At 34.6% G+C, this 15,116-nt stretch overlaps 1 protein-coding gene across 1 annotated transcript in view; it reads left to right on the top strand.

Moving 5' to 3' along the window:
* Nucleotides 1-15,116, top strand: part of LOC125057197 (zinc finger SWIM domain-containing protein 5-like) — a 59,950-nt gene that overhangs the window by 32,617 nt on the left and 12,217 nt on the right. The window contains exons 2-9 of the mRNA XM_047660718.1: nucleotides 8,192-8,288; nucleotides 9,646-9,773; nucleotides 10,299-10,510; nucleotides 11,896-11,976; nucleotides 12,633-12,920; nucleotides 13,438-13,556; nucleotides 13,925-13,996; nucleotides 14,528-14,617. Coding sequence (XP_047516674.1) covers nucleotides 8,192-8,288; nucleotides 9,646-9,773; nucleotides 10,299-10,510; nucleotides 11,896-11,976; nucleotides 12,633-12,920; nucleotides 13,438-13,556; nucleotides 13,925-13,996; nucleotides 14,528-14,617 — 1,087 coding nt within the window. The remainder of the gene's footprint in view (nucleotides 1-8,191; nucleotides 8,289-9,645; nucleotides 9,774-10,298; nucleotides 10,511-11,895; nucleotides 11,977-12,632; nucleotides 12,921-13,437; nucleotides 13,557-13,924; nucleotides 13,997-14,527; nucleotides 14,618-15,116) is intronic.

The raw sequence follows: 15,116 nt of genomic DNA, 5'->3' as shown, positions 1-15,116 counted from the left end.
TGTGTGCGGAAGTTATATTAAAGTTACTTTGTTTGGTATATTTCCCTTAGGGTGGCAGCAATGAGGGGTCAAACACTTTGTTGATACATCCGAAACACCTGTGAAGCAGCAGGTGTGCCTCGTGTCATCACCATTAGTAACTTATTACTAAAGTATGCATTTATGTAGTGTATTTAAAACATGTTTAAAACTGGATGCTATAATCTAGGTTTAGGAAAAAAACACGATAAAATTGTTAAACGTAAGCGCATTATGTTTAAGTTGTTAATTGATTATCCATATTAAAATACTAAATAATAACTCCGTATAGAAAGTTTTCGATAGTTAAAATATAAAATTACCGTGTTCGTACCTTCTAGAAGTTTCAATTTAAAATTGAATGAAAATGTCGAATCCAATTGAGTAATGATGTCTATAATAGGAATACGACAATTACGTAAGGACAAGTCTTGCAATACGACGGTTAAGGTCACAAAAATGTAACATTGGCTTGGCCTGAACGCACACTACGGCACAGAGGTAATTCGCCTCATGCACACAGTAAAACGCGTGACGAAACGCTCTGTGACGTCACGAGCCATGCGAACACACCTACACGCGCACGTGCGCGCGTGACGTCCCTCTGTGAAGCAATCCCTGTAGCCGAGGCACGCACACTAGTGCCGATGTAAACAAAGTGACGTAAAGATATGACTCACACATTGATCACGGCGGCGCACACAACGGCCGGTGATTAATGTAAACAAACCGGTTACTTAGACGCACTCATGCAAAGGCTCGGGCATAGGTTGAAAGTGGGACATCTGTTATAGGAACTAGATATGCATCAAATTCGTTTTCGTTCTCATTATTACGTAAAACAAAGTATTTAGGTATGTGCTAAATTCTTGACATCATTATCAACTATACTCCCTTTAAAGTCGGAGCGATCTGAATTATAAAGTCTGTTATCTACATAAATTTGTCATGGTGTATAACATTGTTGTAAAACAAGGCCAATAACCACAAATTTCTACAACAAAGAACAATAAAAACCAAACAATAAAGAGCGGAGTCGAACAAAAAAATTAGAATTCACAACACAGTCGCGCACAAAAGTTATAATGACTTGATGCGAGTATAATCGTAAATAAAAAAGAATGGCGGTGCCCACGCCACTGTTATAAGGCCAAATTTACGACATTTATTTCAATATTTCTGGTTTCAACCGGATTTTGAGACTAATTTTATAGCTAGCGATTCTACAAATTGTGTTTAAACGATTTTCGAAATTTTGAATGGTGTATGGTTCGGATATTGTATGTCGAGAATGCGTCATTAAAACATGACGCCTCTAAGAAACTGCTGGCATATTCGAAAACTTTTCTGTTATCTATAATTTTCATAAGAGAAGAGAGCAGAACTAACAATTATAATTCCGGAGCCTCACTTTAGATGTAGGTAAATTCGTTTCTTATAATTTCTTCTAGACAGAGTTCTGGTAGACTGTAATATACTCCTCCCCCGATCACTTGCTCACTGCTAAGCATCATGATATTCCCGACTGCCGATTTCCAGCTAGGTGAATGGTTTCAAACACCTTAGTGCTCAGGTTTCGTGATACAGGGTCGGTCCATCAGGCTGTTGTTCCCTCGGTCTCTTTCCTTCCATTTTCCTGACTAACTATATGTATGTATGTCCGTTCAACAAACCAAATTCGGAATTTATTAAGTATTAATAATTTTTAAAAAGTATGTCTCAGTCGATAAAATAAGTATTGATCCACATTTACTTGTGAAATATGATAGTATTAACAAACATACGAGAAAGTAGTCCTTATTTAAATTCAACTTTCTAAAGGCCCGAACTGGCTTAAATCGGATTTAATTATAATAAATTTGTATTTATAGCTCTATTTTTATTTAAAATTTGTAAGGGCGGCGAAAATTTTAACTAAATCCTGACACATTATTTCCTTACATTCGTTCTATATATGACTTAGGTAAAATCAGTGGCGCTACAACCTTTTCAGGTCTGGGCCAGATTTCTGTATCTGTTTCATGGTCATTTGTCAATCTAATAGGCAAGTAGGTGATCAGGCTCCTGTCAACACACGCCATCGACTTTTTGGGTCTAAGACATGTCGGTTTCCTCACGATGTTTTCCTTCACCGTTAGAGCGAATGTTAAATGCGTACATAGAAAGAAATTCCATTGGTGCACAGCTGGGGCTCGAACCTACGACATCAGGGATGAGAGTCGCAGAGGCCACTAGGCCAACACTGCTCATGTCTTAGGTAATTACGGTTAAAACAAGGAGCGTTATATAAAAATCTGTCTTCGAGCAATCCATGGCTGGAATTTTTTTTTTGGAAATAAATATAGACTACAAGGATTTCAAGGCATTCAATAGGCTCCAAAACTAATGGATTTGAGAAATTTGTTCACCATTAAAATCCTAACCTAACCTGAGAACATAATCTATTGAGTATTTACAAAAAAGGGTTACATATGAAATCTCTGATAATGTAACCCAAACTCAACTAAAAATATTGACAATATAACTTCAGTTTTATTTAAGACATCTGCAAAATATATGTATTACATAGAATCAAATAAATGTGCCGCTAAGTACGCTAGTTCGTTAAAAATATAGAAAACCTTCATTGTAATATTACTATATTATTATAGCACAGAATATCAGATGTAATAAAATTTTCTTCAGTTTACCTACTGTGGACATATTTACATACAAATATATAACATGAAGAAATCTGTAATTTAATTACTTATAAGATTCGCACGTTAGGTGCCTACGCTTTTAAATTGATCAGCCCACTACTGAATATCAAGCTCTACAATCCCGTTCATTCTGTTGTAATCGTGGTGAATTGAAATTACAGTAGAACCTCGATAACTCAAACCTCGGTAACTTAAAAACCTTTATAACTTCAAAAAATAATATGTTCCCTTCCCATCAGAGCCAAAAAACCTCCATAACTTAAAATACGCAACCTCTGTAACTTAAATAATTAATCTCTGAATTGGCCCTCAGCCCCTCAGTAACTTAAAGAAATGTTTCCACAACCTCTATAACATAAAATTGTTTGTCAATGAGTCATTTTGAAAAGAGTGTGCAAATCAAAAGGTTTCGGTTTTAACAACTGTAAGATCATTATTTATATAAAATCACAGACTTTTTTAAGAAGACTAAACCTTAAATTGTTGTTTTATTGCTATGTTACACACGTTATTTGAATAAATAAATAGGATTATTTAAATGCCTGTATTTTATTGAACCAATCCTTCTGACGCATTCGAGTAAAAATAGGAATAAGGGTATATACATACATATGTACATACCTACCTCTATATTAACCTATCCCAAACATAGACCCTTGATAACTTAAAACCGCTATAACTTAAAATATTTTGTGTTTCCCTTGGACTTTAACTTATCGAGTTTCTACTGTATTTTACTTGTCTTACTTAGGTAGTTAGTTTGCTATCATTGTACAATATTGTCTTTAATAGTATCACGCGAACGTAATATACATAACAACGAATGTAATTAAAGTATGTCTCCAGTCACACAATGGCTGCCTTGACCTAGCCACTGACCTGAATATTGAAGAAGGTCGTAAGAAAAATACACTTTGTTATGAAATATACGCATTCGTTCAGTCATTCAGATGAAGCCGATATATTTATAAAAAAACTTAATAATGAAGTCAATATTTTGAAAAGGGTAAATTTGGCAGTTGGCGTCAATTAAATTATATTTAATGGTAGGTTAATTTATCAAGTACGTGTTTGATTGTTTCGTTTTTATCATTATCATTCAACAGATGGCGTTGTCTCAAGAAAAGGCGATAAACATTGCCATAGAAATATCTACCGTTTTGGATTATTATTAAGTTGATAGTAGTCGCGGGAAAAGCCCACCAAAACAGCCCAAGCTAGCTGTCAAGGCCCTTCAGGCTAACAGAGACATTCCAATTAAAAAATATATGTTTATAGCTAATGTACATATGACACACAGACTAACAATAACAATACAGTCTGGCAAATGAAAGAAGATAATTGGAGGCGCGGGATGTTACTTTATAAAACTTTATACCTATAAGCTAAATATTTGAAGTGGTTATATAGTGGACTGTATTTTTTCTTATTGATACCTAATATGATTGCTCAATAATGGACAATGGGAAAAAGAAAGAAAGGATGACGGCACAGTACCTTCAACCTCGTGGCTTCTTCTAGTGGCTTCTTTTAGTGGCTTCTTTCCTTTGTTGTACACCAATGAACAATCACTTTCACAAATTATACTTAATCAAGTTAAAGTTAATTGAATTTAAGTATAGTTAAAGTTTATAATAAAAAATTAAATGTTTAAAAGAAAAAGGAAGCGTTGCGAGCGTGCGGCGAATAATCAACCATAACGCGGGTCATCAAAATTGTCACTAATTAATTCTTATTAGAGACTCATCGTCGTGCGCGCCACCTATAGCCCGTTCCGGAACTAGTACCGTCATAGGATTGGGACATAAAATAGGTGGGTGATGAGACATGCGTCTAGGAAGTATTAGGATGGGTATATGTATTGAGCAACCATTATTTAAAAATCAAAAATTATTATAAAAATAACAATCCGGCGCAACCAATAATTGAATTATTTGAAAATTTTCGGATGGCAACACAGAATGTCATTGAATTTCTTAGGTTAGTATGATTTATTGTCTTGATACTTCATGCAATTACTCATTTTTATTTCTATTATATATTTTTTTCCGAATAGTTAACAGGTATATTAACCTAAACATTTAGAAAGTTTCATAATCAATGTGTGGGACAGTGATAACAGCAATGACTGATAAATCTATGTGTATTGATTTTTTGGATCCTGATTTTGATTATTCCGAATAAAGTTGTAGTTTATAATAAATAAAGTTTTAGTTTTCCATGCAATGCTAGTCATCTTAAGTACCAATAGTAAAAGACTGAATACATTACTATCAATGTAAAAAATAATAAAATAAAATCAAGTATCAAGTAAGTTTAATCCACAAAATATATCAAACTTTTTGGGATACCATACTAAATTTTTTTGAATTTTCCGCGCTTTTTCGTTATCTTCTTTCATTAGCCAGACTCTGACCCTTAAACCTCCTTCACCGGGTAAAGCGACGTCCCTTACTTCATACTTCGCTCACTCCAGTCAGCTTCCGTCCAGCTTCAGGCGATTGACTACCCTGCGACGGTCCAAGCCGAGGTGGTCTCGCAGGAAGAAGCCCTTGCGCTAGTCGCGGGGAAAAGCCCATTCCGGCCGAGCTAAGCTGTCAGCTGCCAAGCCAACAGCGAGATCCATTAAAAAAAAACAATGATATTGAATTTTTTTGTAGAAGTTTAAAAATATTACTAGATTTTTCTTTTCCTTGACTATTATTAGACACACTAGTTACTTTATTCATAAATGTTAAGTAGTTTTGGTAAAAAATTAAATTTGATGCCTGGTTAATTAAGGAAACAAGCATAGCTCTATAAACCTATTTCTAAACTTACGTAACCATTAGCTTTTATACAACGACTCTGAGTATGGATCGAAATCTATAAAACGGGACACGTTTTATAGATTTTGATGCAAGATTTAAATAGGATAATTTTACGTATACGTTAAAAGATAAATTACGCTTCTATTCTTGAACGTATCTCGAGTCAATCTTGTCCTGGATCGATAGTCGATACTATGATAGAAATGTGAACGATGTTGCAGCCCTGCGCCGTTACTCTGTAAATAATAGCGATTGATTCCAAATTCAATATTGAGATTTTCTAACACGCGATTCCAAAGACGTCGGCGCTTCGAATATTGAAGTTCATATTCTTTATCGTATCTCAAGTCAGTCTCTCCTTCAGCGCTGTCAAATATGTCAAACTTCATACAGAAAAAATGGTTTGACAGCTCATGAAAATAGATTTAAGTTTAAGGGCCTGAGAGAACTACATAGAAATTGCATTAAATTTTATTAATTCACGTCGAATTAGCATTCGCTATTAGAAGTTGGAAGTATAGTGGACCGACCTAGCGATTTGGAAGGTGAAATCTACATCTAAATTACATACGTCGAAATCTGTATTTGATGTTACAGTATACCGGTCCTGTTTGTCACGTTAAAAAAAAATGGCGGAATATAAATCTTGTGACTGTTGTGAGAAAAATTGGAATCCACAAATTGTAACCGCAAACCACAGCTGTAAAAATAAGTGATTCCAATCAAAATCTTATCGAAGCGTATGTACCGATTAGCCAGCCCTGCGTCTCAGTTTTCAAGGACTATTGTATCTTATTACAAGTAACTAAAGTCGATTTTACTCCAACACAGATTGTGTACTCAGCTGTATTGAACGTATACGATAACAAATCAACATTCGTCGCGACGCAATATCGCAGCTGCTGCAATAGCCGCCATTTTTTAACTTTTTCTTCATAACCTGCCTTTTTCTCGAGTGCCAGTTCGCTTCCGTCTCGGTTGCCAAATATATTTTTAACGCTTTTTATTTGTAACTTGAGGGTTCAATTAAATCGGATCACGTTTTCATATACGTACTACTGACTTTTACTTCAAGTTATTCATTTGTTTTTAAGTATTCATTTGTTTTCTTATCATTTTATAGAAGTTCCGAAAATTTTACGTTAAGAGTAGGTATGATTTATGTCTGTCTATTAGATATACAATTGCCAACGTTTAGTTGGATCTATTCGAGAATTTATTTACAATAATATATTATAGCTTAATAATCTGTGCCATTTTTTAAAACTTCGAATCGTAAAACAAAAATAACTTATAATAACCAAAATATTCTTTATCTTAAATGTATACCTTAAAAAACCACTCGAAATCGCCAATACACAACAGGAAGTTGAAACTAAACGTGAAAGAAATTATAATCGAAGCGATTGTAATCTGAAATTGTATTACAATTTTTTTGCGCTTTTTATAAATATTTCACTTTTATACTTTGCTACGATTAAAGGCCGATTTACATTATCTTAGTATTTAAGAGAGTGCTTTAGTACAACTTGAAAGGCAAGTTCTTAAGTGTAGCGTTTACTAAAGCAAGTAGCGTTTACATGGTTCAACTAAAGTACTATCCTAAAGCACTCTCCTAAACACTAAGATAATGTAAATCGGCCTTAAGCCCGATTAATAATCCAATGGCATAGCTTAGATTCTGATTTCACGTTTAATTTATATATTTTCTTCATAGGAAACTAGGTATGATTGGTGGTAGTCTAAGGCATGCCTTTTCAAATACACAAGCAACACGTTTCGTATTAATAATTCTATAATCTCCATAGGCAATATATGTGTCGGACTTCAAATTTTACAGAAAGTCTGAAACGTCAAATCCTCGCGTATACATAGTGAATAGGCCTAAACTGGTAAAATACGCACTAATTGCCACGTTTAACTTCGTAATGCTCCATCGCCCATTTAGGGCTCCGGTAACAAAAGCACCCTATCCTTGGGCAATGACTTGGGCCAAATTATATGGCTGACATTTTAGAGCAATTATTCTTACACAAGACCGACCTGGGAATTGACTTTTGAAAGTGAAGCTAACCTTTGAATGTTCGATAAAATCTGTTCTAGTTTCCGTTTGAATAGTCCTAAACGTTTTGTTGTTAAGTCATTATTAAATATCTATAATCATAATCCAGTGTTCTTGGCCTCAGATTGCATCCTTGGGTGATCAACCTTTTGTGTTTGACACATGTGAACGATTGACTTTGAGACATGCCGGTTTCCTTACGTTGTTTGCCTTCACCGTAGGAGCAAGTGCAAATAGAAAGCCAAACTCATTGGTGCCCAGCCGTTATTCGAATTCACGACCAGCGATGAGGGTCGCACGCTTGAGCCCCTAGGCCTCTTAAATTTCTCTGTCATAAGATCTATACTTGTCCATTGTCGCGATTGTCAATTGTCAAAATCATTGGTGTAGTCATTCAAACGCTTTGGGCATTGTTTTACTTAAATTTACGTTTTAAATATATTACTATTAATTTAAATGCAACTTTTAACAGTTTACTTCTTTAAATCCTATTATATCTTGCAAATGTAAAAAAACATTTACCTGCATGAATATTTTGTATCTTATGGGCTCTAACACTTGAGAAACTGCTGTTTAAAGTTATTGTTTCTTATTTCCAGGTTTCCATCTGAGTGGAGTAGTGCGAGCACCAGCGGCCATCAGCCCCTGTTCAGCTGAACCTGAAAGGCTATATAGAGTTACAGTTTCATTTGACAGGTATTTGAATTTATGATATATATATCTGAGCCGGTTTGTAGATTTGTACTGAATAATTCAAAACTTGAAGACAAATCAATTCGAGTATTTTTTTATTTATCCCTTGTTGAGGAAGTTTTTTTTTGGGGAGAAAATAGGAAAAATATAAAAAAATGAAATATTTAGTTTTATTACTTTTTTAATCCGGAAAAGCGAACAGCCTCTGTAAGTAGCATAGCAAAATATTCTATATATTGGTATGTGACTACCAAAAAGGTAGGCTAAGAAAAAAAAACATATTAAGGCGACACGAAGTTTGCTGCATCATGAACAAATAATGATAACGGCGATGTACATAAAAAAAATAATTATTAAACCTTTTTATGTCTTTAATCACTATATAAAACAAAATTATAATAAAGTTATTCGTCATAGTATGCGAATTTTTAATTCGAAGTAATAGATTACGATACTAAATAACTGAAGACGTATTAACACCTTATAAAGCATAAAATCTTCTAAGAAGGAAGAAATAACTATTAATTATTTTTTTGTATTTGCAAAATGAACGAGATTTTACCTTACATACCTTCAATCTTCGATTTTGCTATAATTTCCTTATATGATTTATCATAAGCTAAATGAACATTTCCGACGCAATACAGCAGAAGAAACCGCTATTAAAGGCATTGTTGGAGCCAGTACGTAGTTCTTTTATTATCGAGGATTCTACTATCTATTGTAATCCGAAACTTTGTCACCTTGGAGATCGTAAACGATTGTGTCCTTTATTGAACCAGCTCTAAATAAAGGACCCGAAATTATAGAAAGTAATTTCATGCCTCCATAGCATTGAAAGCTTTGATGGTTTCTTTGACTTCTCGAAGTTGGTTTAAAAGTGAGGTCGTTTAATAGACATTTATTTACGAAACTCTTAATATTTCTTTAGTACAGTTTATTTATGAACTTATTACTTTAATGTTGAAATTTAGAATACCGAATATATACTTCTCTACTTATAAAGAGGTGAGCAGTGTTGGGCATATGGCTTCAGCGTGGGAATCTCATCCCTGAGGTTTGATCCCCGGCTGTGCACCAATGGACTTTCTTTCTATGTGCGCATTCGTTCGAACGGTGAAGGAATACATCGTGAGGAAACCGACTTGCCTTAGACCCAAAAAGTCGATGGCGTGTGTCAGGCACAGGAGGCCGATCTCCTACTTGCGTATTAGATTAACAAATAATCTTAAAATAGAAATCTGAGGCCTAGACCTAAAAAAAAAGGTTGTAGCGCCACTGGTTTTTTTATTTAACATTGGTATGCAATATTACAAGTTGTAATATACATTGTTATACTAAACCCTTAAAACTTTTCTAGGTGCAAGATAACTGGGGTAACATGCAGTTGCGAGGCGCGCGACATCTTTTGGTGTCAGCATGTAGTCGCCTTGGCCCTGTACCGCATAAGAAATGCGGATTCAGTGAGGCTACGGGTTCCCATATCAGGTATACAAGCTTTATAAAACGGGCAGTGAACTTATTTTGTAATTTTGACACGTAAACGCCAGTACTTCAACTCTATAGAATGTCTAACGTCTGATTATATTCAAAATTATCGTTTTACTGTTAAACTTCTATAAAAACCCCTGTGTTTAAGGACGTGTTATTAATGTTTCGCTTAATAGTCTAGTTAATTATTGGATAATTACATTTTCGCGGAAGACTCCAAACAATCTGTCAATGTCAAAAATTTAAATGCATTAAAGTATAAAATTAGTTTTTATATTATTTTATTTTCAAAAGTATATATAAAAAGGTCGGCTGTCGGAATTTAATGATGTGGTTATTATTAACTCTATTAATACTGGAACCGAACTATATACCTTTTTTGACATATATACGATATCGTATATAATTTATCTGTGAATTTAACATTTTAACGTCGTATGAGACATGGTCGATCGTGTTTTGTTTTAATGAATGCGTCCTTTAATTAAAGCTAAATAACACAATATTTCGGTTAACTTACAGAAACCCTACTGCAGATGGATCGGCAGCAGCTCCAGAAGTTTGTACAGTATTTAATAGCGGAACATCACACGGAGGTACTGCCGACCGCGCAGAAGTTGGCTGATGAAGTGCTGCAGGCGCGATCAGCTATCAACAGGATCTGTGGGGCCCCTGATCCAACAGCGGGACCCCCGCCTGACGCACATCATGCTTGGCATTTGGACGAAATTCAGGTATAATGGAGAATATGGTATAATAAATAGTGACTTAGTCCAGAAATGTCATTTCCGAACCTACTCATTCAGTAAAAAAGTTATGTAACTTGGCTGTAAAATAAACAAACGCAAATCATAACCAAACAACATTTATTTTTAAATTTTATCCATCTGCATCAGCCTCTTGGCTTTTATCAGATTTTATGAGAAATGATGGCAATTAGGGAACGCAAATCCAATATTTTTTTATTCCCTCCGTAATTCGTAAACTGTCAGACTGCGGCAAGTTTCGCCCTTATTAGCCGATACACACTCCGTCGTTTCCAAAAGGCCCGAAGCTAGGGGGTTGACGTGTTGCTGAAGTCTCATTTTGTATCGGTTGATCTTTTAATGTCTTCCTCGACAGTGGCAATTCCCAAATATTTATGGACTTCAGCATTTCGTGTTAACCAAACAGCATTAAATTAATAAGAGTATGTAGTGAAACGTCTTGCTCCCTTCCAAGATGGAAGGGAGCAAGACAGTATAATGTGTTATATTATAATCATATAAGCTGCGGCTAAACAGGCACCTCCTGGAGAGGCATGTCCTCCACATCCACACACACCACATCTCACTTAACATCAGGTGGGATTGCGGCCAAACGTCTGACCAGTTCTGTATAGAAAAAGAGTTTTTAATTCAAATATATAACAAAAAATAATTACGATTATTTCGAAGATAAATATTATGGTGCACATTTACGAAATCAAAACACACATGTTTGTTGTGTAAAACTAATATTTATTTAGTTTAACAATTACTAACAAACATTGAAGTTTATAAATAACACATTATTATTAAAAAATATACAATTTCTCACTGTTTTCAACAATAACATCAAATTCATTACAATTTTCTTGATTTTTCTTTTAATTCCTGAATTGTTCTGAAGTTATTTATCTTCTGAATCGATGTATAGTCTTAAATGTTATCTTGATGTGTTATGAAGTATCGTTACATATCTTATAAAGTACGGTGCCTATGTTTCTGTCTGTTTCTGTATAGTTCAAACGTGTGAATACTATGCGTATTGCGTAAAGGCCGATTTACATTATCTTAGTGTTTAGGAGAGTGCTTTAGTACAACTTGAAAGGCAAGTTCTTTAGCGTAGCGTTTACTAAAGCAAGTAGCGTTTACATGTTTCAACTAAAGTACTATCCTAAAGCACTCTCCTAAACACTAAGATAATGTAAATCGGCCTTTAAACATATTGTCATGTATATGTCCATTATTTGTTATAGAAAGATTTAGGTTATTTTTTCCTTTCTATCGAATTAGTCTTACTCTATAATGGTAGAGATGAAGTTTATAATAAATACATAATGAATATTATGAGTAATTTCTCTATATTTTATTTCCAGGTTTGCGAACAAGTGCGGGCATATTTACTACAGGGAACATATTATAACGCAAACAAGCAATTAAACTCCTTATTTTCGAAGGTAAGCACATTAATTTCACTTAATTTAAAGGTACCTAAATATATTTTTTTTTATCAAAATCATATTCCGAATTTTAATCAATTATTTTCACGTTCGCGTTCATTGGCCATGGACCAGTCATTAGCAGAACATTTCTAAATTATTAAGTTTTACAATTGAAATCTGAACCAATGCTAATTTATCAGTTTTTATTATAACAATGTTATTATTTAGACTTTAAACAGTTGTTTTGCTTATACGAATGGGTACGAGTTGTCTAATTGTTATTTCATCTGGTCGCTCTACATTGAATATTTTTAGATCGTTGTGATTGAGTCAATAATAATAAAATAATAATGGCGCTTTAAATTTAGGTCTGGGCCTCAGATTTCTGTCTCTGTTTCATGATAACTTGTCAATGTAGCCAAGTAGGTGATCGGCCTCCAGTGCCTGACACACGCCGTCGACTTTTTGGGTCTGACGGGTTTTCTCACGATGATTACCTTCACCGTTCGATCGAATGTCAAATGCGCACGTAGAAAGTCCATTGGTGCACAGCCGGGGTTCGAACGTTTGACTTCAGGGATGAGGGTCGCACGCTGAAGCCACTAGGCCAACACTGCTCAGTCAATAATATAGCTTAATCAAATAATTAAAATCATAATCAAACATTCCAGGTCAGGGAGATGCTCCGTGCGCAAGACTCGAACGGTCCACGTATGCTTATGTTGATGACGGAGCAGTTCCTATCAGACCCTCGGCTTCTGTTGTGGCGGAATCAGAATACCCCCATGACAGAGAAATGCAGACAACTGTGGGAACAATTGGGTGCCTTATGGGTGAGCATAGTGCTGGACCCGGGTAGCAATGAGTGCTATAGAACACAGTGGAGGAAACTGTTAGAAAAATGGTCTGCTGTGGAAGTCTGCCCCACGGAGGATCCCGATTATAGGTCTTTTCCGTTGGTGAGTGTGAATCTTATATATAATATTCTCGTGTCACAATGTTCGTTCCCATACTCCTCCGTAACGGCTCGACCGTTTCTTATGAAATTTTTTATGCATATTCAGGAAGTCTGAGAATCGCCTACTATCTTTTAAACCTTTAAGTGATAAGGGGTGTCCACCCCAATTTTATTTATTTAGATTTTTTTTTGTATTGTTTAGGCATCATTTTGTATGCTGTATAACATACAAAATAATTGATTATGATGATGAATTATGAGTTAATCTAGTACCTTATGTTTTTATTATTATGGTAACAGGTGAATAGTCGTTAAAATTTTATAAATTTTACCATAGATTGAAACAAAAAGTAAAACTATTTGGTTTGCATGCTTTTGTTATACTAATTTAGAATTAAATTTCCGAGCTGAGAATTGTTCTTGAGATATATTTTGTCTACCTTTTGAGGTAATTTAATTTATTCATTAGTAGAAGTTTGGTGTTGTCTGACATTACTTTTATGTTATTCGAATTTCAGTACGCGAGAGAAAGGGAGAGAAATGAAAGAGATCGCGACAGAGATCACAGAGATAGAGATAGAGAGAGAAGGGAGGAGAGGGACAGGGAGAGACTGAGGGAAAGGGAAGAGAGGGACAGGTAATTCTTTTTTAATATTTAACAACCTTTAAACTTCAAAACAAATGCAACACTAAACAAGTAAATAGTTAATTTAATAATCATTTGTATTATATTTCACAACAAAAGTTTATTTATTTGCACTAGCAAATAAAACAAATTATACAAGAAAAACTGTATACATAAGGAATCTCTTAAGTAAAAAAATCTATTAATTATTTTGACATGAACGTGAAATTTTGGTTTATCTGTGGCATAGCGGCCTTTAGCACATGCGCAGTTATGTCGGTTTTGGCGCCATTCATGCGTGTTATCACAGATGTTTTACTTATATACAATTATATTACATACTTATTATGTGTTTATAGATTTCTAATATTGTTTTTCAGGCATAGAGAACGTCAGCGAAGAGAAGTCCATTCCCACTCTGAAAGCTCCGATGAAGAATCTAGACCAAATAAGTAAATATTTTTATATACGTTACTACAAATTGTAAGTAGTCTTTAATATTTTATCCAAATATGAACTGTTCAGTTTCTCTATCGATGGTATTAGGGTTATTCAATTCACGCAACTACAACCATACCCTAAATATTTAAGGGTAATAAATACGTCTGCATCAAATCTTTATATTCATAAATCTTCTACGCGTGTGTATGTAAACTAAACCGATATTTTTGTGACCAAGAGATATCAAATATGCTTTAGAATTTAAAACATTAGATATTTTTTTTTTTTTATTTACGTGTGCAACTTCTGTCGGGTCCGCTAGTATTTGTATAAAAAATATAGTTTTGCAAACCATTGACGCTGTATTTTCCTTAAGTAATTAATGTGTCGTTCATCATTTGTCACACTCAATATAGATTCGACAAGCTCGGATCACTTGAGACGATACACGAGAATTCTCTGACAGCGAATGCCTTTAACTCGGAATGTTTCTTGCATTAATCATATTATGTGATTTTAAAGGCGTATTTTGTTTTCTCTAGCTATGAACGTGAATATAGAAGAGCAAGCAAACGGTTAAGGCTACACAATCAAAGATCGCAACCACTTACTCCACGGACGGTGTTTCATAAGTAAGTCGAGATTTCTATTTTGATACTTAATTTTTTAAAATGAATATCCCGTTTCCGTATAACGCGCTATTTCCTCAATTGTGATGTTATAAAAATATACTAAATAACTTTATTAAATTCGTATTCCTAGTATTTGAATTGTTAAAAAATACTGTTTTACGAGAATACTCCAACAACGCGGTCCGGATTATGGGGGAATACTGTATTGTCTATAAAAATGGTAAAAGTTCAATATAAATTAGAATACATTTTTACAAATTGTTTTATTTTATATTGCTTATTTTCTTGATAACAAGATGTATAAGTAGCGGCACGAAACTCTAGCGCTGACCGTTATTGCGCAGAAGTAAAAAATAAGGTACCTGAAGGGGGCTAGCGGAATGAAGAGCGTCGATTGGCTCTCCAGTCGCATTTTGTCCCCCGCGCGACAGTACACATGCGCAGCAATCCCCTCCACGTATCGGCCAGCGCTAGACTTACGTGCCGCTGGTTATACACA

This window comes from Pieris napi, chromosome 16 (assembly GCF_905475465.1).
Source record: "Pieris napi chromosome 16, ilPieNapi1.2, whole genome shotgun sequence".
Classification (NCBI taxonomy): domain Eukaryota; kingdom Metazoa; phylum Arthropoda; class Insecta; order Lepidoptera; family Pieridae; genus Pieris; species Pieris napi.
The sequence above is the reverse complement of the archived record's forward strand: the minus strand, read 5'-3'. Positions and strand labels throughout refer to the sequence as shown.